This window comes from Mustela lutreola, chromosome 2 (assembly GCF_030435805.1).
Source record: "Mustela lutreola isolate mMusLut2 chromosome 2, mMusLut2.pri, whole genome shotgun sequence".
Lineage (NCBI taxonomy): Eukaryota > Metazoa > Chordata > Mammalia > Carnivora > Mustelidae > Mustela > Mustela lutreola.
The window spans coordinates 103,937,566-103,961,061 of NC_081291.1; the positions used below are offsets into that span (position 1 = coordinate 103,937,566).

The 23,496-nt window shown below is 48.5% G+C and overlaps 1 protein-coding gene across 4 annotated transcripts in view; it reads right to left on the minus strand.

The window, feature by feature from the left end:
• The window catches only part of MYLK (myosin light chain kinase), a 265,162-nt gene that overhangs the window by 178,174 nt on the left and 63,492 nt on the right, over positions 1 to 23,496 (minus strand). For 2 of the 4 annotated variants that reach the window (XM_059162870.1, XM_059162869.1), the window contains exon 1: positions 1,677 to 1,864. The exons of 1 other annotated variant lie outside the window; for it this stretch is intronic. In XM_059162870.1, the coding sequence (XP_059018853.1) occupies positions 1,677 to 1,706 (30 nt within the window). In that variant the 5' untranslated portion in view covers positions 1,707 to 1,864. Of the gene's footprint in view, positions 1 to 1,676; positions 1,884 to 23,496 lie in introns of those variants that run through there. One more of the 4 variants, XM_059162871.1, reaches the window with a different exon arrangement.

Genomic DNA, 23,496 nt, shown 5'->3' on the forward strand with positions numbered 1-23,496 from the left:
GTAGAAACCAAAAACAAAGTCTGACCCTTGTCCTACCCTGTAGGCCTCCTAGAGGCATTTCCTACTGTCCCCAGTCAAGGGAGATAAAACAGGCAGAGGCTTAGGAGTTTCACAGAGGATGGGGGAGAGGCAATGGGCCTCCGCTTCTGCCCTTAGACTTGGGTTTGAAAGACACAAGACTCTTCCCCCTCTGCTTTCTGGGGAGCCGAAAACTAGAAGTAGTGACATCAGCCTCAGGACCCTCTCTGCATACCACGCCCATCCAAGATCATCTGAGGTCTGTCTAAATCTCCCAAAGGTCCTGGATGCTAGCTAGCATCAAAGGGAAAGTACTTGGCTTCAAGAATACAAAAAACAGAAGTCATCTACCCTCAGGGGAGGTCTGGCTTCACGGGTAGAAAAGGAACAGGCAAGTCAATCCAGCCAGGAGACATCCAGTCCCCCACAAGGTGGTTTCAGGGGTAGTAAGTTAACTATCAGGCGAGCAGGACCAAAGCCCAGGCCCAGGCTGGCCAGAGACACCAAACAGCTTCGCTCAGCCCATCGCCCCGCCCACTGCCATCAGCAGCATAAACAGAATCCATCCACACTGGCAAGTAATGGTTACTGACATAACTGAGATGTTTGTCAAAAAATAATAATAAATTAGGGGTGCCTGACTGGCTCAGTAAGTGGAGCGTGTGACTCTTGATGCTGGGGTTACGAGTTCAAACCCCCATATTGGGTGTAGAGATTACTAAAAAATAAAATCTGTAAAATAATAATAGTAACAATAAATCAAACCAAACCATCCTTATTCCCTTCTAATCTCTTGTCCAGCCTGATGACCACATTCCAGTCAAGAACACGAGAGGGGCGAGGTATCTTTCGCCGTAATTTCTCTACTGGCAGAGCCGGGCTCAGTGGCTGGAAACACACGCAGCTTGGCGGTTCATTCAATCAATACCAGTTAAATGCAGATCAAAGGACGGAGAATTAAAAAGAGAAAAAAATGGAAGACGGAGGTCCAAGAGAGCTGGAGGCAGCCCCCTACAGACAATGCTCGGGCCAAAGCTCACCTCCAAATAAGGTTTTCGCAAGTAACATAATTTGTTAATCATCCAAAGCAGCCCTAAGTTAACTTGACCTTAATTTGATCAAAAGCATTTTAAATTGTTTCTTGAACCCAGAAAAGAACATTTTCAACTGTGGCCAAAAGACGGTGAACTCTGAGGCAAAAAGACTCAAAAGAAATGTTAAAAATTAGGGATGGCAGAACAAGTTTAGAGAAACCAGCTGTCCTCTTTCCTTCCCAAAGTACACTCATTTAAAATGATCGTAGTCTTTAAGCACCTGACCCTGCAAGCAAGGCATCCTGGAAATCACCCGCCTTCCCGCTAGGGCTGGGCTCCCAGCAGGCTCTCCACTGGCAGCCAGCCACGAACCCACCTCCCACCTCCCCACAGGCCGAGGACGCAGCAAACCACCCAGGCGCAAGGGCCCCAGGCAATGACAGCTCTGCTCTTCCACCTTCATCTTCTCTCTGTGCTGCGCTCAGATCCTGACCCATTCCCTGACAGTGCCTACTGCCCGAGTGAGCAGCTCCTTGGCCGCGGGCTGTGCCAGGTGGCCTAGCTGTGACCCACCGGGGCAAGCCGTGGGGCAGAACCATACGCCCAAGAACCGATGTGCCTTACCCTGGCCTCTTCCCCGGGCAGCTCTCCCATGAGTCGGGACACCCGGGCAGCCACGCTTTACCTCTGGACTGCAGAGAATCCTGTCCAACGTCCGTCCGTCAGAGGAGGAAGACCACAAAGGAGAGCCAGGGACGCGGTGGAGCCCAGGGCTAGACTGCAAAGTTAAGGGGCATCTGCCTGACTCTGCTCGCAGATGTTGCAACTTGCCTTCTGCCGGGCAGCCAATTTCACTCAGTCAGGGAGCTCTGTTGTTCTAATCCGCCCAGCTGGGGTGACCTTTGAAACCCCTGGCTGCCAGCTGTAGAGGCTCTCTCCATGGAGTCCCGCCGAGACCAGGAGTGGAAGCTCACAGGTTTTTCCTCGTTTGGGGTTGCCGAGGCCAATCTCAGTGCGGAGCAAAGGGAGGACGCTGTCAAGCAGAGAGCTGAACCCCTGGAGGGGCTGGGCACACCCCCAGCTCCACATCTGGCCTGGAACGTCACTCACCCCTTGGCACATCTGGCATGGGATTACCACACAGGGCTCATGGGATATGTGCCTCCTGAGACCCTGCCCTTTTTTCCTTCAGCTAAAGAAGCCCAGCTTATGATCCCTGCAGTGGGAGGGATGAGAACAGAGGATGGGGAACTCCCGTGCCGCAACTGTCTTAAGGAATCTGGGCTACGATCTGTGAACCAGGTTCCAAGCATTCAGGTTGCGCACAGGACCCAGCAGGGCTCCTTCTGACCCCCGGGGAGCTTCAGGAAGGGTCCTTGGTGCATACCTCTAAAGTATGGTAGCACCGTGACGCCCAGCCCAGTCCTTCTCCTCCGGGGAAGAAAAGGATTTCTGTAGTTCCAAAGGGATCTCTCTTGCTGTGGCAACTCACACCATGGGACAAACTGTACATGTCTGAATCAGGAATGACTTGACTTTTAAGCTTTTCCACGGGGCTCTGCCTGATCCTTGAGAAACTGGTATTCATTCTTCTAAGACCTGGGGGACCCTTTACTCTCTAGCTTAGAAGTTCTCAAATTTCTGGTCGCAGAGCCCCTTTATGCTCCTCTAAACTAGTGAGGATATCAAAGAGTTTTTGTTTATGCATTATTGCTAACAATATTTACTGTACTCAAAATTAAACCCAATAATTCATTCAAAAACATCAATAATAAGCCATTGTTTGTTAACATAAATAACACTTTTAAAAGAAAAAATGTATTTTCCAAAACAAAAAAGAAAGCTTAGTAAGAATTGTACACTTTTGTAAATTTCTTTAATGTCTGGCTAATAGAAGACAGCTAGATTTTCATATCTGCTTCCACATTCAGTCTACTGTGATTATCACTGCATTTGCAGCTGCTGGGAAACTCCACTGGAGAAAGAGATTGAAAAAGGTGAATGTCAACTTATTACAAAGATGATTTGGACCTCTGGGCTCTTAAAAGAGTCTCAGAGACTCCAAGGATCCCCTGGGGACACACTTGGAGAACTGTTGCGTTAACCCATCCCCTCTCATCCCTTCACCATCTGCTCTCATGTCTGTCCTCCTAACAATCTACAACTAGAAAGCGAAAAGTGGTTTTATAAGAGTAATGGAGTGTGACTTTGAGGAATGGGTGAGAAGGAGGGTGAATCGGTATCCAATTTGGTTCTACCTTTTCTTCCAAAGAGAACGGTTAAACAAATGTGTACCTGAGAGATACGAAGCTGAAACAGATACTGATGAAGAGAACGACTTTAAGTCAATTAAGTCCTTGGCCAAGACAGAATATAAACCCAGACCTCTGGAAGACATGGTAGATTCTTGAAAATCTTATGGCTAAGAAAGGAAGAAATAAATCCAAAAAACAACTCTATTCACCACTGAGGAATGGTGTTAAATTCGGATCTAAGTCTTCTTGACGGAGATCTCTGGTGGCATAACAGGACTGGAGAGTCCTTCTGAATTGGATAGAACTAAGGACAACCATGTGGTCAAAAACATGGGAGGCATGTCTATCAAACCTGTGGGTTACACCAAGCAAGTAGGAACAGCTAACATGCTAAACACAGCTAGTGTGTTAAAATACATCCCTGAAAGATCAGCAATATGGACCAGAGCTTGAGAACAATTTTTAAATTGAATACTTGGGCTCAGGAGCAAAAACAGGGATGCCTGGGTGGCTCAGTCAGTTAAGCATTGGGCTCTTGGTTCCAGTTCAGGTCAGGATCTCAGGGTTATGAGATGGAGCCTTGCATCAGGCTCTGTGCTCCACTATGAGCCAGCTTGAGACCCTCTCCCTCTGCCCCTCCCTCCCCCACCCTCTCTCTCTCTCAAATACATAAATAAATCCAAAACAAAACAACACATCTACCCAAATCCAAAACGGCTGAGTGGAAATGCTGCACACAGACCTCTGGTCCCACAAAGATTAGGCTAGTTCCATGTTAGCAGCACACACCAAATCCCCTATCCCTCTTTGTCCCACAGCTCACAGCTGAAAGTCACGGAGTTGTGTGGTTCTATGATTAACATCCGTCTCCCCCACTGGAACACAAACTCCCGCATGTTTCACTAACTGCTGTATCCCCAGTGCCGACAATACTAATGGACACATGATAAGTTCTCAACAAATACTTGTGGGGATACATGAATGAGTAGAAAGTTGGGTTAAAAAGGTATTGAAAAAAAATCTCTTCCGAATGAGGACACCACTTAACTTTATCATATCGGGAATTCTGAGAACATTAGAGAGAGGATGTAAGGCAAGAAGCAGGTGAACAGGTCCTGCCAATAAAAAAAAAATCCACCCCTTTGCAGCCTAGGAATTTGGCTCCAGACACATGGGTGCCAGTCTGGCTTTAAACCAGAATAAAAATAGGGGCACCTGGGTGGCTCAGTCATTAAGCATCTGCCTTCGGCTCAGGTCATGATCCCAGGGTCCTGGGATCAAGCCCCACATTGGGCTCCCTGCTCAACGGGAACCCTGCTTCTCCCTCTCCCACTCCCCCTGCGTGTGCTCCCTCTCTCGCTGTGTCTCTCTCTGTCAAATAATAAATAAAATCTTAAAAAAAAAAAAAAAAGAATAAAATGTCACTTTAAATAAATAAATAAAAATAAAAGTAAAAATAAACCAGGCATGTGATTCATGCATCCTTTGAACGCTGCTTCTCAGTCTTCCAATGTATGAAATGGGCGTGAGGATGTTTCAGTCTTGGTGCCCTGGATGGACTGAGTTTCCTGCTGGCATTTCCAGGTGACTCGGGTCCAGGTCCCTGGCTTCCCAAGTGAAAGCACTCGAAGACAGCCCCCTCTGTCCCCTCCAGCTGATTTCTGCCCTGAGCCCCAAGCCAGGTGGCTGTCCTCTGGGCTTCCTGGGCCTTTCCTCTAGAAAAGCACATTAAAGGAGGGACTGGGTTTTCTGCAGGCAGATGAGCTGCCCACGTCAGCCCGGCCACATCAGCAGAACAGCAGACCACGGGCAGACCACGGGCAGGAGGAGGATGCCGGCTCAGCAATCCTACTCCAAGTGCCCACAGCTTTGGCAGAAAGTTATTTTTAAATTTTCTTAAAAGAGGACACTGACATATATGCACACACTCACACACACAGAGATCAAATCAAATCAATACACCCAACCGCACACACAGTGTGAATGAGAGAGGCCTGGTCTCCTGGAGTTGCTCTCTTCCTGTTGGGATTCTTGCTTAATTTGGGATTTAATGAGTACAGGCTGAAAGAAGCTTTTTGCAATAAAAGCCACATGCAAAAAAAAAAAAAAAAAAAAAAAAAAATCAAAGCCAGAACCAGAAACCCTGATTATAACTAAATTAGCAAAAAGCACATTTCCATCACAATTAGCAATAATCCTAAAGTTCATTCATTTTGTTACTAGGAATTATTGCTACAGAAGTAAATCTGGGATCCCCAGTCTGTTAATCCAACCATCCCCTTCTCAAACACCATGGCTCCTCTCTCCATTCTGTTAAATCACACCAACTGAGCCGAGTTTTTTAAACCCCAGGAATGATACTCCTGTAGGGGTGGCCCCCATCACCTTCAGTCTGTGGGGGCGCCGAAAATCGCCTCGGGGAACAGAAACCATGCTCCGGGTTCCCATCCCCAGGATGCCTCACGGAGAGGAACAGAGCGCTCAACAGTCAGATGTTACATTCTCCCCCACTAAACTGTGTGGCCTGAGCCACATAAAAACCTCTGAAAGTCTTAGTTTACGTAGGTGTAAAACGGGGCTCCTGCTAATACCCCACTACCTATGAGGCTGCCATGAGGGTCGGCAATGTGTATGAAAGGCAGCCCAGCCCATTCTCTGGCAAGAGTGAGTACTCAATCTGCAGCAGCTGCTGTGGTTAACATCACTGTTGTTTTAAGATCTCTCTCAGAAGTTCAGAGGAAAGAGGCAACCGTGGCCCCAGTGGGGGCCACCGGAGGGTAAAATGGCATCAGAGAGATAGTCAGCAACCCTGGTACTCACTGTGGCTGCGTCCTGGCCAGCCATGCTATCTTAAGAAAGTCACTGCCCTTCTCTCTGTACGGTCCTCTTTCTGTGGGGCCTGATGGGTCTCTCCGGACACTTCCTGCCTGGGGACACCTGTGTCTCTAGCCTCTACAGGACATCTGGGCAGGTGGGAAAGGTTCAGCAGAGCGATCCAAGCCCAGAGCAGGAACACGATGCAAGACACCAGGGGGAGGAGGAAAGAAACTTCTGTTCCCAGCCCACCATGTGGGACTTCATAGGCTGGGCGGCCGAATCAGACAGACACACCTGTCAACAAGGCACACCAGCCCCTGCCATGAGGACAGAGACAGAGCCAATGCTAAGCGTCGGCACTAAGTGATCATTCCAGCTTAGCAGCCTTTGGCCGACTCCCAAGCTGAGCCTTTGATTCCATGAAGTCTGTCCAGAGAGAAACTAGGGCTGAAAATACTGAGAGGAAACCCCAGGGGAAAAAGGAGGAAAAAGAGGGAACCAATAATAGCTACTATTTAGTGAGTGTGCACTAGGCGTCAGCAGTATTCCTGGTGTACTTAAGGTGACTTAGCTCACTGAATGCCTTAGAAGGGCAAATATTAACAGCAAAATTAATGGGCAGAGTGTGGGGGCATATCATTCATAAAGTAAATGGAACATATTCCTTTTCTTTCTACTACTTTATTCTTCCCCCGCCCCCCACCTCAGTCCAGCCGACATTTAGTAACTTCACGACATAGGGAAGAGGGAAGATCTAGAAAGGAGAGGTACAAGGAGTAAAGGAAAGGTCATCACTCTGTACCATGAGTCTGCCTGCCCCTCCTCTCCTGCTCTTCAGAGAAGCCTACAAAAGCTCTGGAAAAGAAGGCCCAGGAAGGAAGTGAGCCTCATGACACTGCTGACCACTCCCAGCCCCAGAGGGGGCTCTGAACAGCTTCTCTAACACCAGACTGGCATGTCCCATCCCTTCTTTCTGCGTCTGCCTGAAGCACATGCTACCCACTCTGCTTTCTGCAGGGAGCTGGAGTGTGGCAATGAGCTAAAGGGACAGGCCTAAGGACTTAGGTTCTAAAAACACGGATGCACACGAAGGATGAACAGAGCTCACCCAGGCCTGGCTGCTGAACGTGGCCCCTGCACTCTGCACACAGTTTCGGGGATCCAGCATCCCCTAAATCATTCCCCCTAGGAAAATAGCTCTGTGGCTGGATCAACTTCAGGCTGAGTGGAGGAGAGACTGATGTAAGGAGACAGAATGAGGAGGACCCCTTTGTGGGATCCTGCCTTTCCACGCTCGAGCCTCAGGCACCGGGCTGGAACGGTGTCTTCCAAGGAGAGGGGCAGCAGGAAGGCCCACCGACAGGTGGGGCTGTGGAGATGCGGAGGGCTGACGAGAACCAAGGCAGAGTCTGAAGACTCTCTCCAGCCTTGAGCGGTCCACAGCCCCTGCAGGAACTCCTGGGGCCCCGGGGGCAAGGCCGTCGTCCATCTGCCTCTGGCATGTGCGTCCTTGGCTCAGACTTCCCTGACTGAGAGGCCTGGGGACGCTCCTCTTGCAAATCCTCTCCCTTGTGACACAGCACAGGAAAATGAGGCACGGGCCAACCTGATGTGTCAGCTCCCATGGGCCCCGATGTGAAATCCAAGTTTGCAGCTGGTTTCTAATTACTCCCACCAACACAATCTGTCTCCTCTGGCTGAAGCCAAAGGCCTGGCAAACTGTTACAGATTTCTAGGGTTCCTTCCACCCTTGACTAGCACCGAGACAAGAGGGCAGGTGCGAGAGAGGCAGAACGAGGAGGGAGCCAAGGCTGGGTGTCTCCAACATGCCGGAGGCGGGACGGTGCTAAAGCCAGCTGGGTTTTCTCTGTGAAGATTTCAGGCTGGCCGATGCGGCTAGAAAGAAAGGACCAATTCCTCCTCTGGGGTCAGGCCCAGTACTGTATCAAAAACACAGCTGGGGTAATTGCCAGTCCTAGGATGAGAATAACAACAAATTGGCAATTTAAGAGAAAGTTAGGGGTGACAGCCAGCCAATGGACATCGGCAAGGGGGCCCATCGCAGGCTCTGTAGTCAGACCAAAATGGCTGCACTTGAACCTGCCTCTGGTACTTAGTAGCTGAATGACCTTGGGTGATTTACTTAAGCTCTCTAAACCTCAATTTCCCTGTCTGTACATCTGTTTTGTGGGGCTCTGTGGGGATTAGAAGCCACTTCCAATATCTAACCCAGAGTAAATACTTGGAATACCCAATATATGGTAACTGTAACACACAAAGAAACTTCTAACGATGTCAGGCACACAATCCCTCCCTCGGTAATGATTATTAAATAGTCGACCATTCTTTATCAATTGATAGTCAATTATTATGAAGAATAAGAGGTATCACATTTCACTTCAATGTTCTAATTCATTTAGATATTGCTGTAAGTACTGCCCTGCTGCAAACAGCGGATTACTAATTTACGTTTCCGAGTGTTGACTTGTGTGTTTCAGTTCCCTGTGGACAATTGCATTGCTCTCACCCTCCCAAATTCTTGATCGCCGAACGTGAGGGCTGGAAGGGGACCTAAATCATCTAGTCCAACCCCCTTTCCTCTTATTTTACAGATGAAGAAACTGGGGCCACACAGGTATCTGCACAGACGGGCACGGGGATCTCCGAGGTTTGCGTGGCCCGGCCCAGGGCCTGCAGGGCAGTTGAGCCCCACAGTATAGAGATGTGCCAGAAGTAGAGAGATGAGATGATCATGCATGCCTGAAAGCAATGAAATGCATCTGAAAAAGGGCCGTTTTTGAGTTACAAAGGATGGTTTGAATTAAGAGAAGTTTAGAGAGTTACAGTCTTTAAACTGATGGAGACTCGGTTGCACGGGCGTGTCGAGGATAGCAATGCTCTTCGCTGATGCTGCCAAAAGGGTTTTTATTGAGAATTAACATTAAGCTACTGACGACTTACAAAATGCTCTTCCAATCCCACCCCACCTCCACTTCCCCACACGCTGAGGTATGTTCTAACCCCATTTATTGCTGGGACTAAGACCAAGTGACGTGTCTGAGGTCAAATAGCTAATAAAACAGGAGGAGAATCCAATCCTTCTTAACTCCACATCCTAGCTCTATGTGGGAACATGCTCGGGAGGAATTCGTCAAAATAGGTTAAATCTTATTATCATAATGAATACCATGCCCAACAGGAAATTGCCATTGTAACAACTTTGGTGATGTTCTCTGAGATTTATCAGAATGCTATCTGATGGGTACAAATATGACTAATGTAGGCAATTCCTTGGCCAGGGAAAGCCCTTTTATATTTGTCCTAAACAAATGGTGACTTCATTTCAATCCCTCATGCCTGAGAGAGGGTCCAGGCATACTGGCTAATCTCTAGCAAATCTATGCAGGGCCTGGATCAGCACCTGCAGATCTGCCTCCCCCCTCTGCCCCCCACCGCCCCTTCCACACACACAGATGCTCTCTCTTCCCATTCACAGGCCAGAAATCTGTGTTGTCCCCGCAAAGCCTGTTGCTCTTTTCCAGGATCTCCACCTCTCTCCTCCCATTGGCTGGGCTCAACCCCACACCTTGGCCTTGGGTGCTGCCTCAGAACTGCTAGAAGGATGCCTTGGCAGTGTGACAAGTCCCATGTCTCCACATGCAGCTTACCCCTTGCCCTTACCCGCCCTCCTGTGATAGGAGGGCCCATCCCCAGCACAGCTTCCAGGTGCAGAGGAGAAACAATGGCTTAGTGTTTCCTGGAACTTACCTGGGGTGATGGAGGCCTGCCAACCCAAACCAGCCAGGTCTATCAGCCCACAGACCAAAAGTCAGGCTCAGACACAGCCCTGCTTCTCCAGCCTTCTTCGTCCTCATTTGCAAGGGCTACATCTTCTCCCTCCCTTCTGCTTCCACCTCTACCTAACACACCCCCTTCCAACTAGGGGCAGGGGCCCAGGGGAGACTGTCCTCCAAGGGTTCTTCACGTTCTTGGGTACCACGTACCCTAGGTGGAGCCAGGAGGGATCTTAGAAACGATGCAATCCCACCTCCATCCCCACAGGAGCGCCTCTGTGTGCCCTTTGGGGACACTTGAGGCCATCTTTTCCCAGAGCATCAACTATACTCAAAGATTTGGGGGTTTATATTAAAACCAATGTATTCTGGAGCACCTGGGTAGCTCAGTTAGTGAAATGTCTGACTCTTGGTTTTGACTCAGGTCATGATCTCAGCATCATGGGATCGAGCCCCACAGTTGGGGCTCCTTATTCAGTGGGGAGTTTGCTTGGGATTCTCTCCCTCCTCCTCCCCGTCTGCCCCTCTCTCCCCTCTGTCATGCTCTTCCTCACGTGACATGTGCCCAACTCTCTCTCAAATAAATAAATAAGGCTCAGTCGTTAGGCATCTGCCTTTGGCTCAGGTCATGATCCCAGGGTCCTGCTCGGCTGGAAGCCTGCTTCTCCCTCTCCCACTCCCCCTGCTTGTGTTCCTTCTCTCACTGTGTGTCTCTCTGTGTCAAATAAAATCTTTAAAAAAAAAAAACAACCAATGTATTCACATTATGGTATAAAAGGACAACTATAAGTCGACTTACAAATAAATGTAGGGCTTCAAAGAAATGTGATGCTTTCCACAAGCTGCTTCAGGCTACGCCCCCAAGACCCTACCCCTGAGCACGTGTTCTTTCTCCACTTCCCTTGCAGAGGGCAAAGTGGGAGAAGCACAGGTCCAAACTGACCCTCCTGTTTCACAGAAATGGAGCCTCAGGTCCAGACACATGAGGTGACTGTGAGGTACAATATCTATTGTTACAAACAGAAATAACTCATCCATTGAATGCTTGCCGGGAGCCAGCTATTGTAGTGAAGAGTTTACCTACTTCCATTTCCAAGGCAACTCTAAAGACAGGCATTCTTTTCATTTTGAAGAGAAGACTCAGAAGTTGAACAGTAAGTTCAAGGTCACAGAACTAACAACTAACTAACTTAACAGCTACTTCTTATCAGTGGGCTTTAAACCCAGGTCTCTCTGGCTCTAAGGTTCAAACCTTTGGTAACAGTGTCAGGATGTGAGAGATGCCACAGGAGGATCTGGGAGGAGGCTGGAGTCCAAGGTCCTGGTGTCTTGCCCTGGCTCTGCCACTAGATTACTCACAGCCACAGACACGAGGGGACGTTTGCTGACTTTTGCAGTCTATAGATAAGAAAACCAAGGCCCCGAGAGAAGGGCTGGCTTCAGACTAGAGCCACCAGACTTCAGGGACAGGATCTGCTAACAGTGGCCCTTGGGAAAGTAGCCTAACCTCTCAGGGGTTAGAAGACCTCTAGCATCCCTCTTGGCTGTATGTTATCTGTCTACACAGATGTCCATAATTTCTAATCTGATGTGCACATCCCATCTCCCTCTCTGAGCCCATGCACCTGCGGGGTCCTCCCCCACTTTGGTCTGCAGAGAGCAGCTCAGGCCAGCTACCCTTAACCTCTCTTCTCGGGGACCTAGATGCATGTGTGAAGGGAACTTGTGTGAAAATCACCAGTCACTTCGGGTTCTGAAGCGATTAGCTAGTCTGCTAGTCATTAGGTAAGTCTTGTACACAAGGCAGCAGAACGTATACCCAGTAGCCAAAAGCCACAGCCACAAGCATGCACACCCCTCTCAAGTAAGGAAATTCCAGAAGTTCATTCATTCCTGTGGTTCACATCTATAAGAATCTTCTTCCAGATCCCAACTTCTCAGGCCCCGGATGTTTGCCTGCAAAGTCTATTCCACAACTGGATGAGAGTACGTGGACACAATGCAATGCCCTCTTGACTCCTTAGAACCTCGACATTAACGGGGCCACATGCTGATCATCTGGGCCAATCAAGCCAGGTTCATCAAGTTTGTGCTCCCAGCAGAGAAGAACCCCAGGACAGGGTCAAAATGCACAGCCTCTCCATACCCACCATTATGTGTTTCTATGATGGCCATTACGAGCATAAATAAGGTGAGAGGTTAAACAGAGCATTCTAGACATTATGTCCTCCCCATACGATGACAGAAATGCTGCAGGAAGAGTGAGGAGACACCCTTCCTTCTGCCCTCACTCTGCTAGTGGCCTCCATTTGCTCCCACGATCTCCCTCCCTCACGCCCTCCCCACCCCTGCCCTGCCTCTCCTTCCCCACTGAAGCAGCCACTCTCTGGGTGAAGGGCTCAGTCTCCAGTCCCTGAGCACTGCAGGTTGATGGGGCATCCTGTGGGTCTGGAGCTGGTGTTGGCTTAGCCTTGGCCTCTCTGAACCTCGGTCTCAGGTTTGGACTGGCAGTGTGTCAGCGGGAACACAGCCAGCTGTCACTGCCCTTCTGGAGAGAGGAACCTCTGCTCAGAGGTGTCAATTCAACAGGATCTCCAAGGGGGGAAGAGAGCCTGTGCCCCTCCCAACCCTGTCTCAGAAATGAGACACTCACATGCAGGGGGAAAAGCCCTTCCCCACAGGAGGCCCCATCAGCTGCCAAAGGAGGAAGTGCAAGCAGTAGGAAGATTAGTGGGCCACCGCCAAGGACTAGCTGCGGGAGCACAGAGCTCGAGGACCAGGATCTTGGGGTCCTCTTGGAGAGGCCATATTAGCAAAAAACGATAGAACCACAGAGGCCAGGAACAAGGGGTTGGAAACAAAACAGGTAGTGGAGCACTGGCCTGTTCACAGGCCCTAAAACCCTCCATGGTTTTGACTCCCGAACCCAACAATTCTCCACCCTGTGTGGGACACTCAGCCAACACAAAAGCACCACTTTGTTCCCAGCATCAGCGTAGAGGGGAACACAGCCCCAGCATCTACTGGGTGTTAAACGTTCTCTCCTCCCTAGGAACAAGATCGCACAGGACTCTGATGAGAAGTAGCTGTCTGCCATCACTGCAAATGGCCATTCTAGTTGTGGCAACACTTTCTTCTGAGCAATTTAGGTAAGCTTCTATCCAGTGGGCACAGCAGCCAACCAGCTCGACATGGCTGGTTAGGCCCAAAGCAGAGCTCCCCATGTGCTTATCTGTACCAAATACAGCTATTAAGTTAACAATGTACTTCTGATTACTAAGCTGCATTCCTAACAGTTTTATAACATTTAGTGAAATGCTGTCATCTGGAGCTTTTACCACTAATGCTTAATGCAGAATATCAGTTTTGGCTCTTAGTTTGGGGTTTTAGCATTACCCAAGATGACACTTTTCTTGGAGAAAGCAGATCCTGGGACTTCCCTGAGCCCCAGGTCTGATGCGGGGAGATGCAGGACATGACGATGAAGAACGCTTGCCATCCACTCTGCTCCGCCGGGCTGGGTTCCGTTTGTCTAGTAGCCTTGTCCCTCTTGGTTTCTGGGCTCAAGTGAAAAGCAGAACTTCTCTATTGAAGGCGCCTACTTCCTGGGGCATAGGTAAAACGCACTGGCATGGAAAACACCAGAACTATCCTGTTTGTACTGGTTTCCATTTAAGACTTCAAAGTGTTACTGTACTTTCTCCCCCATGAGAAGGCTACCAGACCATTCTGGGAAGCTGGGCTTTGAGATGAGCACCTGCTTGCTCAGGCGTCCTCTCTTGGTGGACCTCTGAAGGCTCCTGTCAAGCACAGACAGCCAGGTCTCTCTCTCTTAAGGGAGGCCACGCTTTTCATTTTCCCTATGTCTTACCTGAAGAGTGAAAAGTATCCAGGTGCTAAACCGTAACTTCTTGCTGAAGTCCGAGTCAAAGAACTTGTCCCCACACTCACCACTTGTATCCCTCCACCAAACAGCAGGACCAAGGTCTAGACACCTCCTCACTGAGGCAATTCCTAAGGCATTTATCTGTTTGTTCATGTACAAAATGAGCTACATCCCTCTGGCTCCTCCGTTGTCAGGAACGCCTCTGGACTGAGACCGTCTTCGATGAGGTGACATGCTGCCGAAAGAAGCTCTTGTGCCTCTTCCATCCCCATCCCATAATGTCCATCAGACTGGGCCTACCTAGGCTTCAGGGAATCTTAATTCCCTCACTCTTCAGTGCTCAAGGGGACTAGCTGAGCAATTATCATCAACCTAGAATGGACTTCTTCCTTTTCAACACCTAGGGTGATCACGTAACACATTAGCCAAATTAGGACTCTTTTGATGATGACAAGGGATGTTATTAATATGCTGGGATGGTCCAGAAGAACCAGGATGGATGGATGCCTCTCGTATTTCCACGACCTCCCAGTCTACCTGTGAGACAAGTCTTCACAGATGTCTTCCCTGGCCATGTTCACCCTATCCATGCTTCACCTGCCCTCAGTCCAGGAAACCGTTATGTTAGTCACATGCTGGGTCATGTCTGGACATGTTCTCATAGGTCTCCTTCCTCCTTCCCAGACAGGGTCTTGATTGCTGACTCTCTGCATGAACTTTGAACTCACTCTGGGCCCCATATTCCAAGCTTTTCTTTGTTCATAAGCAGCATCTGCTGAAGATCTGATTGTGCACAGGGTTACAGATGACTTTTTTCCTGACACAAATAACATTTTTCCAATCTATTTCTATGTAGGTACCTTTTTTTAAGAAGATTTTATTTATTTATTTGAGAGAGAGCGCAGACGCATGAGCAAGAGAATGAGAGAGAGCATGAACAGTGGGGAGGAGCAGAGGGAGAAGCAGAGAGAGCCCGATGTGGGGCTCGATCCCAGGATCCTGGCATCACAACCTGAGCTGAAGGCAGATGCTTAACCGACTGAGGCAGCCAGGAGCTCCCTATGTAGGTGCCTTTCAAAACACAATCGTATTTATGCGTTATTACTGCCTTCATTTTCGTGCTTCTCTTCAGGCCAAGCCACAGACTTTTTCCTGGTTATGGAACACTCTTTATGAGGCTCATTTTTAATGACTGTGCAGTACTCTGCCAAGTGGATGAACCATAATTTACCCAATCACGCCCCTGTTGTTTACCATTTAGGTTGCTTCCAATTTCACTGAAACAGATGACATCACAAGTCACAGTTTCATGAACATAACTTTTCCTTCATTTGAGATTATTGCCCCAAGATAGACTTCAAGAATTTCAATTACTGAGTCAAAGTGCATGAGATTTTTATGGCTCTTGAATCTGGATCCTCCTGATTCATGTCAGTCTGCTCCCTGGGCTGACTCATGGCCCCCCAAATATTCTTCTCTGCTTCCTCAGCTCCAGTTTGAGCTTGAGCTCCTTGATCTGGTGCCAAAGCTCGGGCAGGAGCCGGGCCCAGGGATTTCTGCACAGTTTGGAGGGATGGGCACTTAGACACCCAACCAAGTTAGGCAAGGCTTGGGAAGTAAGGCAAGTGTTGAGCAAGGCAGTAGAGGATCCAAGTCCAAGGAGTCATGAAGTTCAAAACTGCGGTGATCGAGCAAACCATCCAGGCCTTCTGCCCTCCCCTACATGATGTTGCCAGTGGGCAGCCCTGGAAAGCCACGGGGAGTCTTTCCCATGCAGCTACATCCTGCTCTAATCTCAGAGTCCCCACTGCTCAGGGGCCTTGCCAGCAGGGCCTAGGACACAGGCTCAGGAGCACCCATCCAAGACCAAGTCCCCACAAATCTATGACAAAATACAAAACCGAGGAGGGCATGTGGTTTTTCACATACTCAGTCTGCATAGTTTAAAAGACGGTCCTTCAATCCTCAGGTCATGCCCTTCATACTTTGTGGTCACGAATATATTCTCTCACTTCTTTGTAAAAATGTCCATGGCTTTGTTTCATCGGCAGTTCCGTTCATTCACCACATACTTTTCTGAGAGCTCACTACCAGCCTGGTGTGAGTCCTAACTCTGGAGACGGCAGTGAATACAATGAAGGCACCCTTCTCGAAAATACCTGGACAGTCAGCTTTTCTGACTCTACAGTAACTGCCTGACATTAAGCTTCTGATTGCCCAGGCATCCACCTCAAAGACATCCATCTCGGATGGATGTCTACAGGCATGGCCAGCTACAGCATGAGATGAAGAGCCAAGTCGCCCCGCCCACGAGGTTCCCTTTTTAGAGAGCTGTGGTTGACTTACACAACTGGCCCTTTGACCGCTTGCTTCTCCCTTCCCACACTTGAATTCCTGCTCTTATGTTTTAAAGGCACCAATAAAGAGTGAACCTGTGAAGCCTTAAGCCCCCACCTTTGGCCCCAAGAAGAGTGGAAGCCACAAGCCAGCTCTCTCTCTCTCTCTCTCTCCCCCATGACCTTGCTCTGTGGCCCCAGGCATGCCGTGTACCCTCTAAGATATAAGTAACAAACCTTGTCTTTTCTAAGTTCTCCGTTGGGTAGCTGCTGAGGGTTGGTCTGGCTACAACACTGGCTCTAATCAGGGGAACTCTGTGGGGGCTCACCACAAGCACTATGGGCCAAGGTGAGTGACCTCATTTGTATCTCTGTATCTCCATGATAGAGCGTCCTTCCTGCACAGTAAGTTCTCGCAAAAAATTTGCGGAGGACAGGGCTTTAGAAAGATAGGAGCACTTCCCGGTGGGTGAGTGGGGATCCTGGCCGCATGCACAGCAGGGGACCCACAGGCAGGCCAGAGCTGGTGTGAAATCAGCCAGCTGCCAGCCTTCTAACTCCGGCTCTGCTGCTGGACCTTCAGCAAATTCTTTCATCTTTGGGTCCTTGCTTGTGAAATCGAGAGAGGATGGTGATGGTACTTGCCTCAAGATGCTGTGAGGACTCAAGGCCCCAGCCAGCACTGGGCACACTAGAAGCCCTGCAGAAACACAACCTACCTGTGGCAGAAACGGTGGCCTCCTTTGGGGGTTAAGTCAACCAGATGATCGTCTAGACGTTAAGTCAGGTGAAAAGGCCACAGTCCAGAGAACCAAACTGAAATCCAAGATGCACCTCACTGTCCAGAAAAGTTAAGGATATAACAGAGAAAATTAAATTTATATACAAAGAATGGGGGGAGAGAACTAGCCAGACTTGCTCTTCCTCCCCCATGGATGTCAATGATAGGAACTGATTAAATTTCATTTATGTCAATAATAGAAACACGAGAAAAGGCTCCTGCCAAACCCAGGTCTCGCCAATGGTGGACACATGCCAAAACCTAACCACAAGTGGCCGAGATGAGTTGGGAGAAGTAGAGCTCGGATACCTAGTTCAGGGACTTTCCTAAAGTATGGACATTCCACAGACAGATCATTTCCGGTGCCACAGAAAGCTCTGGAATTTAAGAAGTCTGAACGAGGGAGGGTTAGGGGAGAAAACAGAGCATTGGCCACAACCAGCAGAAAGCCAAAGGCCCATGTTTGCCGAGGTTACTCTTCACTCTGGGACTGAGATGGAATGCTGTAGAGATTTAATATCAGTGCTGCAGATAAAATAATGTCAGCAGACTGGATAATTAAAGATTTCTGGCTCACTCCTTCGCCCTCTCACTTTCTGGAGGGAGGATAAGAGAGACAGGAGATGGGTCCAATAAACCAAGAATTCCTCCAATTTATGAGTGTATTTTTAGTTCCTCCTGACATCTGGGGTAGCAGAGGCATTATTTCAGGATCAGACCTGATTGTGCCCTTTACACGGGGCTAAACATCACTCTCTAAAACACTTTGATGAAAATGTAATTATTTTAAAGACATACACAGGCTAATTGAGACCATACTGAGGAAGTCTTCAGCTTCCAAATGAAGACATTTCTGGCTGAGTGGAACAGATGCCATTAAACTACTTGCCACCACTCACTCCTCCCCATCTTCCCAAATTCCTCCCTGGACCTGCATGTGGACCAGACCTGTTCCACTTAGGATTGGAGCTGCCCAAGACGAGGGAGTGACCACGGGATCAGAGCCCAGCTCCTTATGGAGCAGCACTGGATCCAAACACTTGTTCCCACTTGCTTTTTAAAGCACAGGCTATTGGCAAGGGAACAGTGAATCACAGGGCCACAGATGCAGTTAAGAGACCACAGAGATCTTCTAACTCAACCTACTACCCAGTATAGGAATACTGTTCTGTCCCAAATTGGGCAACAGTAGGCCTGGTGTGGACACTTGCTAGGGCCTAGTCACACCAGGAGGCTGGCGATTACAGACTGGGAGATGGATGGAATCAAACCAGCAGAGTTAGAGGCAGGACTGAGCCAAGATCCGGGCGGGTCTCTCCATGAGACAGAGCAGGCCTGCAGCCGAGTCAGACTCCTTCAGTCCCTGAGAGTGGACCAGATTCCCCAGTCAGGACATGCTATTTCCATGTACAAATCCCCTTTGGGCATGTCTGACAGTGGAGAATTCTCAGAAAGGGGACAGGGAGGGATGGCAAGGGAAGGAGTTTGGGTCACTGTGTTCAGGAGGGTCTGCTCTCTTAGGAAAGGCCTAGAACACCTCATTAACCTCCTCCTCTACCACCTAGCTCCTGTCGAGAATAGAAATGGAGGTGTCTACCAGGGGCCACTGACAGATCCTAGCCAGGGCATCCCAAAAGGCAATCTTCCAGAAAATCCTGCAAGAAGAATTTCCCACACTCACAAGCAGCCCATTCCATCGTGGGTTGAGCTGTGACATGCCTCCCCCTAACTGGACCCCATTCTGCCCCTGAGGGTCACACAGAGTAAACTCGAGTCTGCTATAAGACATATCTACAAATATTTGAAGACAGTCACCATTTATCCTTTATCCTTCCACAGAAGGACACACATGATCCTTCCACCCTTCCAACCAGGTATGGTTTCCAAACCCTTCTGATATCCTCAGGGCACACACTAGTTTCACCAGGACTCCCCCGGCGTGACCCCAAGCACTGAAGAAAGCAACCTGGGATGCTTGTCACTCTTGCCTCACCCTTCACTGAGAACACTCAGTGGGCCTCTCATAGTAACCACCTCACCCCACAAAAGGTGGGGATGCTTGGCCTGAGGGCCATGGCACAGCTGAAGGTCAGGAGGATGCCAGCTGGCGTAGTTCAGAAGAAGAGCTAAGAACACCATTGATCTCATTCTGGAAAATCTGGCCTAGAGCTGCTGTAGTTGCTATGAGAGCAAGCTGAGGTCTAGGCAGGCAGCTGGATGAACGGGGCAAGGAAGGGTAGATACTACTGTCAGTGTGTTCCAGACTCACCTCAGGCACTCAAAAAAGAACACAGTTGGGGATAACATTATGAAATACCATGTCAACTCACCCCAGGCAACTTAGTGGAAGGCCAGTAGATATGGAAGCTGTCAGTGGTTCCAAAGCTTCCTCATACACCATGGGATGTGATCTCTACCCCCTGCTCCCCATACCACTTGTTCACATCAAGGATTCATGAGCTTTCTAGCTTGTAGACAGCTTTTCACTATTCAGCTAAGCGACCAGTGATCTTTTTTTTTTAAAGATTTATTTACTTGAGAGTGGGGGTAGGGAGAGGGAGAGAGAATCCCAAGCAGACTCCGTACTGAGTGTGGAGCCCAAGGTAGGGCTCGATCTCACAACCCTGAGATTATGACTTGAGCCAAAACCAGGAATCGGATGCTTAATGGACTGTATCACCTAGGCGCCCCATAAGCTATTGGTGATTTTTACACGTTTCTCCCTTGGGTACTTTCTTGCATTTCGTAATTACATTGTCCCTCTCCACTACAAAACTGGGTATACATAGGTCTCAGAATCTGATATTAAGGTATAACTTAGTATTCTTTTCTAAAATAAACCAATAAATCTCTTGAATTATAATGCTTTTCCCTTATTCTTCTTTTTAAATTACTGTCTAAAGATTCCTTACAGTATTTTTAAGCATGACAGGGTGTCCCAAGATGTCCACATCTGGTCATACATTAGTTGCAGAACTGTGGCATAGTTTTCTTTCTTTTGAAAAATAATTCATCTGTGATGGTTTTAATGGCTATTGAATGAATAAAAGGAGCTTTAATCTTAACATAATTTTAGCAGCACACTTGGACTTTATCGGGCCCCATGATCAGGATCGCCTGGAAAAACTGAGTAATTAGGTTTCCAGGATAGTTCCAGGGGATAGACCCTTGACTTGCAGGCTTATTACCAGTTTAAATTCTGCAGGGCCAAGGATCTCCCCTCAACTCACAAGCAGGGTCTCCTTTATGTTGTTGAGGGCTCTCAACTTCTGGGCCCGTCTCCTCAAGATGGCCTCCCATCTCTTTAAAGCTCTGTGCCCCAACCACAAACTATTCCTATACTTTTCTATGATCCTATGGGTCCTCTGGTTTTGCTATGTCCCAGGCTCCTGATAGCCAGAAAGCTCATGTGCCTGCCCCAGGGATGGACAACTTCACAAGCAGCTTCTACAAGGAAATGTCCCTCACTAGATGGTTCAGCCACAGCTTTAAGTGGCTCCAAGTGCAAGTAGGAGAACACTGAACTAACCTCTGGCTTTGGTGAGTTCCCAGTCTAATGGGGAGAAGAAAAGGCTCACAGGCACATAAGAACCCAGGCAGTCATCCAGAGGACACTACTTCCAAACTGACAATGCACTTAATGCTCTCAGCTGTACCAGCACAGTCAGTCACCTCTCCATCTGGAGAGACTCTCTTCTCTCTGGATGGGGAGAGGGGATGTGCTCTCTTCTCTTTCCTCCTACCCTCTCTTCCTGGTCTCTAAGTGATGGGCCTGCTCATTCCTCAGGGTTCAACTCAAGTTCCATGGTTTTATATGTCTTGAGAGGCCAGAGATTCCCAAACATATCTCCTATCCTAACCTCCCTGCCAACCTTCAGAATTTTATATCCAAATGTCTACTCTACATCCCACTGGTTTAGAAGATGTAACAAGATCTCTCAACGTTCTCCAGCCAAATGTGCTCCTCCTGCAGCATACCCCCCAACCCCAGACCAAAGGCTTCATCAGCCACCTGAACCCTCAGGCCCAAGAGCCATCTTACACCCTCCCTCTCTCTCCATTCAATCCATCAGCAACTTCCACCAGTTCTACCTTCATTCTGATCATGGCTCGTCACCCCGTGCCACCAGCCATCCAAGCCACCAGCACCATATCCTTCGACCCCTACAGCAGACCAACTACATGCCTATTGCCGCACTGCTTCCCCATAGTCAGTTCTCCATTCAGCAGCTAGATCAGGACACTCCACCACACAGCGCCCTCCAGTGACCACCCATTACCCACGGACTAAAATCCAAACTCCCTACCACAGCCTGTAAGGCCCTACCTGACCCAGGCCTGCCTATTGCTCCAAACTCACCTGCTGTCATGCTGTGTCTCACCCTCCTCTCCAGAGCTGGCTGGCCTGCCTGCTGTTCCTCCAACCACATCAAGTCCATACCTGCTGTGAGACCTTAACAATGGCCAATTTCTCTGCCCTGAATAGTGTTCTTCCTCCAAATCTGGAAATTCACTCTCTTACTTCATTCTGTCCTCTGCTCCATCTCACCTCCACAAAGAGACCCTCCTGACTACTTGGTGATCCTATGTAAAATAACCCTCTGCCCTAATCCCTCCATCCCTTTACCCTGCATTACTTTTCTTCATTGCACTTCAAAATCAATTCCAGAGAGGGGTGTATGGGTGGCTCAGCTGGTTAAGCATCTGCCTTCAGCTCAGGTCATGATCCTAGAGTCCTGAGACGGAGTCCCGCGTGGGGCTCCCTGCCAGCAATGAGCCTACTTCTCCCTCGCCTTCTGCGCAACCACTCCCCGCTCTCTCTCTCAAATAAATAAATAAAATCTTTTTTAAAAATTAGAAAAATAAAAATCAATGCCAGACATTATTGTCTTCCCTCTCTCACTAGAAAGAAAGCTACCCCAGAACAATGACTTTGCCTCCCTTATCACTCAAGGACTCTCTGATAAATGAACAAATGTCATGTCTGATACATTAATTACATCAGTGTTCACCACATTGACATGGATTATGTACTTTTCTTGGGAAGGGGACCAAATTTCTCATAGAAACAATGGTATAAGGGATGGTTATAATATGAATCAATTCCCTGATGCCCAACTTTTAAAGAAATATGATCAAATCCAATACTTAATTACAAGTTATATATCAAGCACCATAAAACTTTCTAAAATACATGTGCTTTCGTTAGAAGAGTCACAATGTAGCCTCTATATGTGTAATATGATGTGATATAGCATCAGGGTTCAAAGTAATTTTGCCAAAAGCAGAAAGAGCATCTTCATTAAGGGCATGGAATTCAGAAAAGAGATAATTCCACAGACATCTCTGAAAAAAAAAAATGTACGGACATAACTAACGATTACTTGCCCTTTTGAGAACCTATCAAGTAACGTTTGTATCTTGCTAAAGAGGCTGGAATGAGCGGCCCATGAGCCTAGACTTTCAGGGATTCACAGAGCCCCAGCCTCACTGCACTGACCAGGGGTGTCTCCACAGCTCTGCTCGAGGCCCCCTTTCCGCATCAGTGCAGCGAAGGGCGTGCTGGCTGATTCCTGCAGTCCTGTTTGCTCTAGGTTTTACAATGCAACTTGGACTGTCTTCTTTTTCTCCTTGCAAATTTCTCTGTCATGTGCATAAAATTGGAAACTCCACGAAAGGGCTCCTTGCATAGCCCACTCCTCAGCACCAGCCACTTGGCCTTCATCCTGATTTTAGCCAAGGCAACACTGCCTTGAAAATAAAGGGACTTGCATTAATTTTTACATCCTTTGATCTTCCGCTTCTGCTGCTGCGCCATATCAGAGCGCCTTAAGGCTTTGCCTCTTGAGGGAGCCAGGCTCATGCATACACAGGGTTCACTTTGATCCAGACTCCCCTGAATCCTAACATATTACCCCCCACCCCAGCCACATGTTCTGAATCTTCTTTCAGGCGGTGGTAGTAGGATACTGCCTTCCCCTTTATCTGCCACTTTGAAGTCCAAACTGATAGTCACTTTTTACAAATTCTTTTAAAATTACAGGATCTTTTTTTTTCCCCCCCACAGAAGGACAGAACCCACGCACTTAGTTTTGTTGCTAAAGTAGCTAAGAAGGTATTCTCCTACTTTAGTGATGGCGCCATGCTTCAAAGCAGCCTTAAAACCATGGGGGAAACAATCAGTGTTGTAAGATCATAGGCTATGCTTCTTTGCACGACCTCCTCAATTCGCCTTCCTCCTTCTCACTTTCTCAGCTTCACTGAACTGGTTGGGGCTCCATCAGCCTCCTTCACAGTGAGAGTAGACAGACTGCTCCCAGGCTGATGGGGGCCAAGGACCCCCACAGTGCCATAAGCATGAGATCCTAAGGGGAGGGTAGAGGGCAGCAGAAGGAAACCCATCGTGCTCACTAGCGAAAGGTACAGAAAACAATGGATCCCCACCCCCAAATTTCACTCAGGAAATCCCAAAGGACCACCCAGACTTTTGAAATATTATTGAGAATATTGACTTCTCTATAGCCACCCACAGAAGGCACTGTCTTTGTGATGCAGACTCACTCTATGCTTACTCT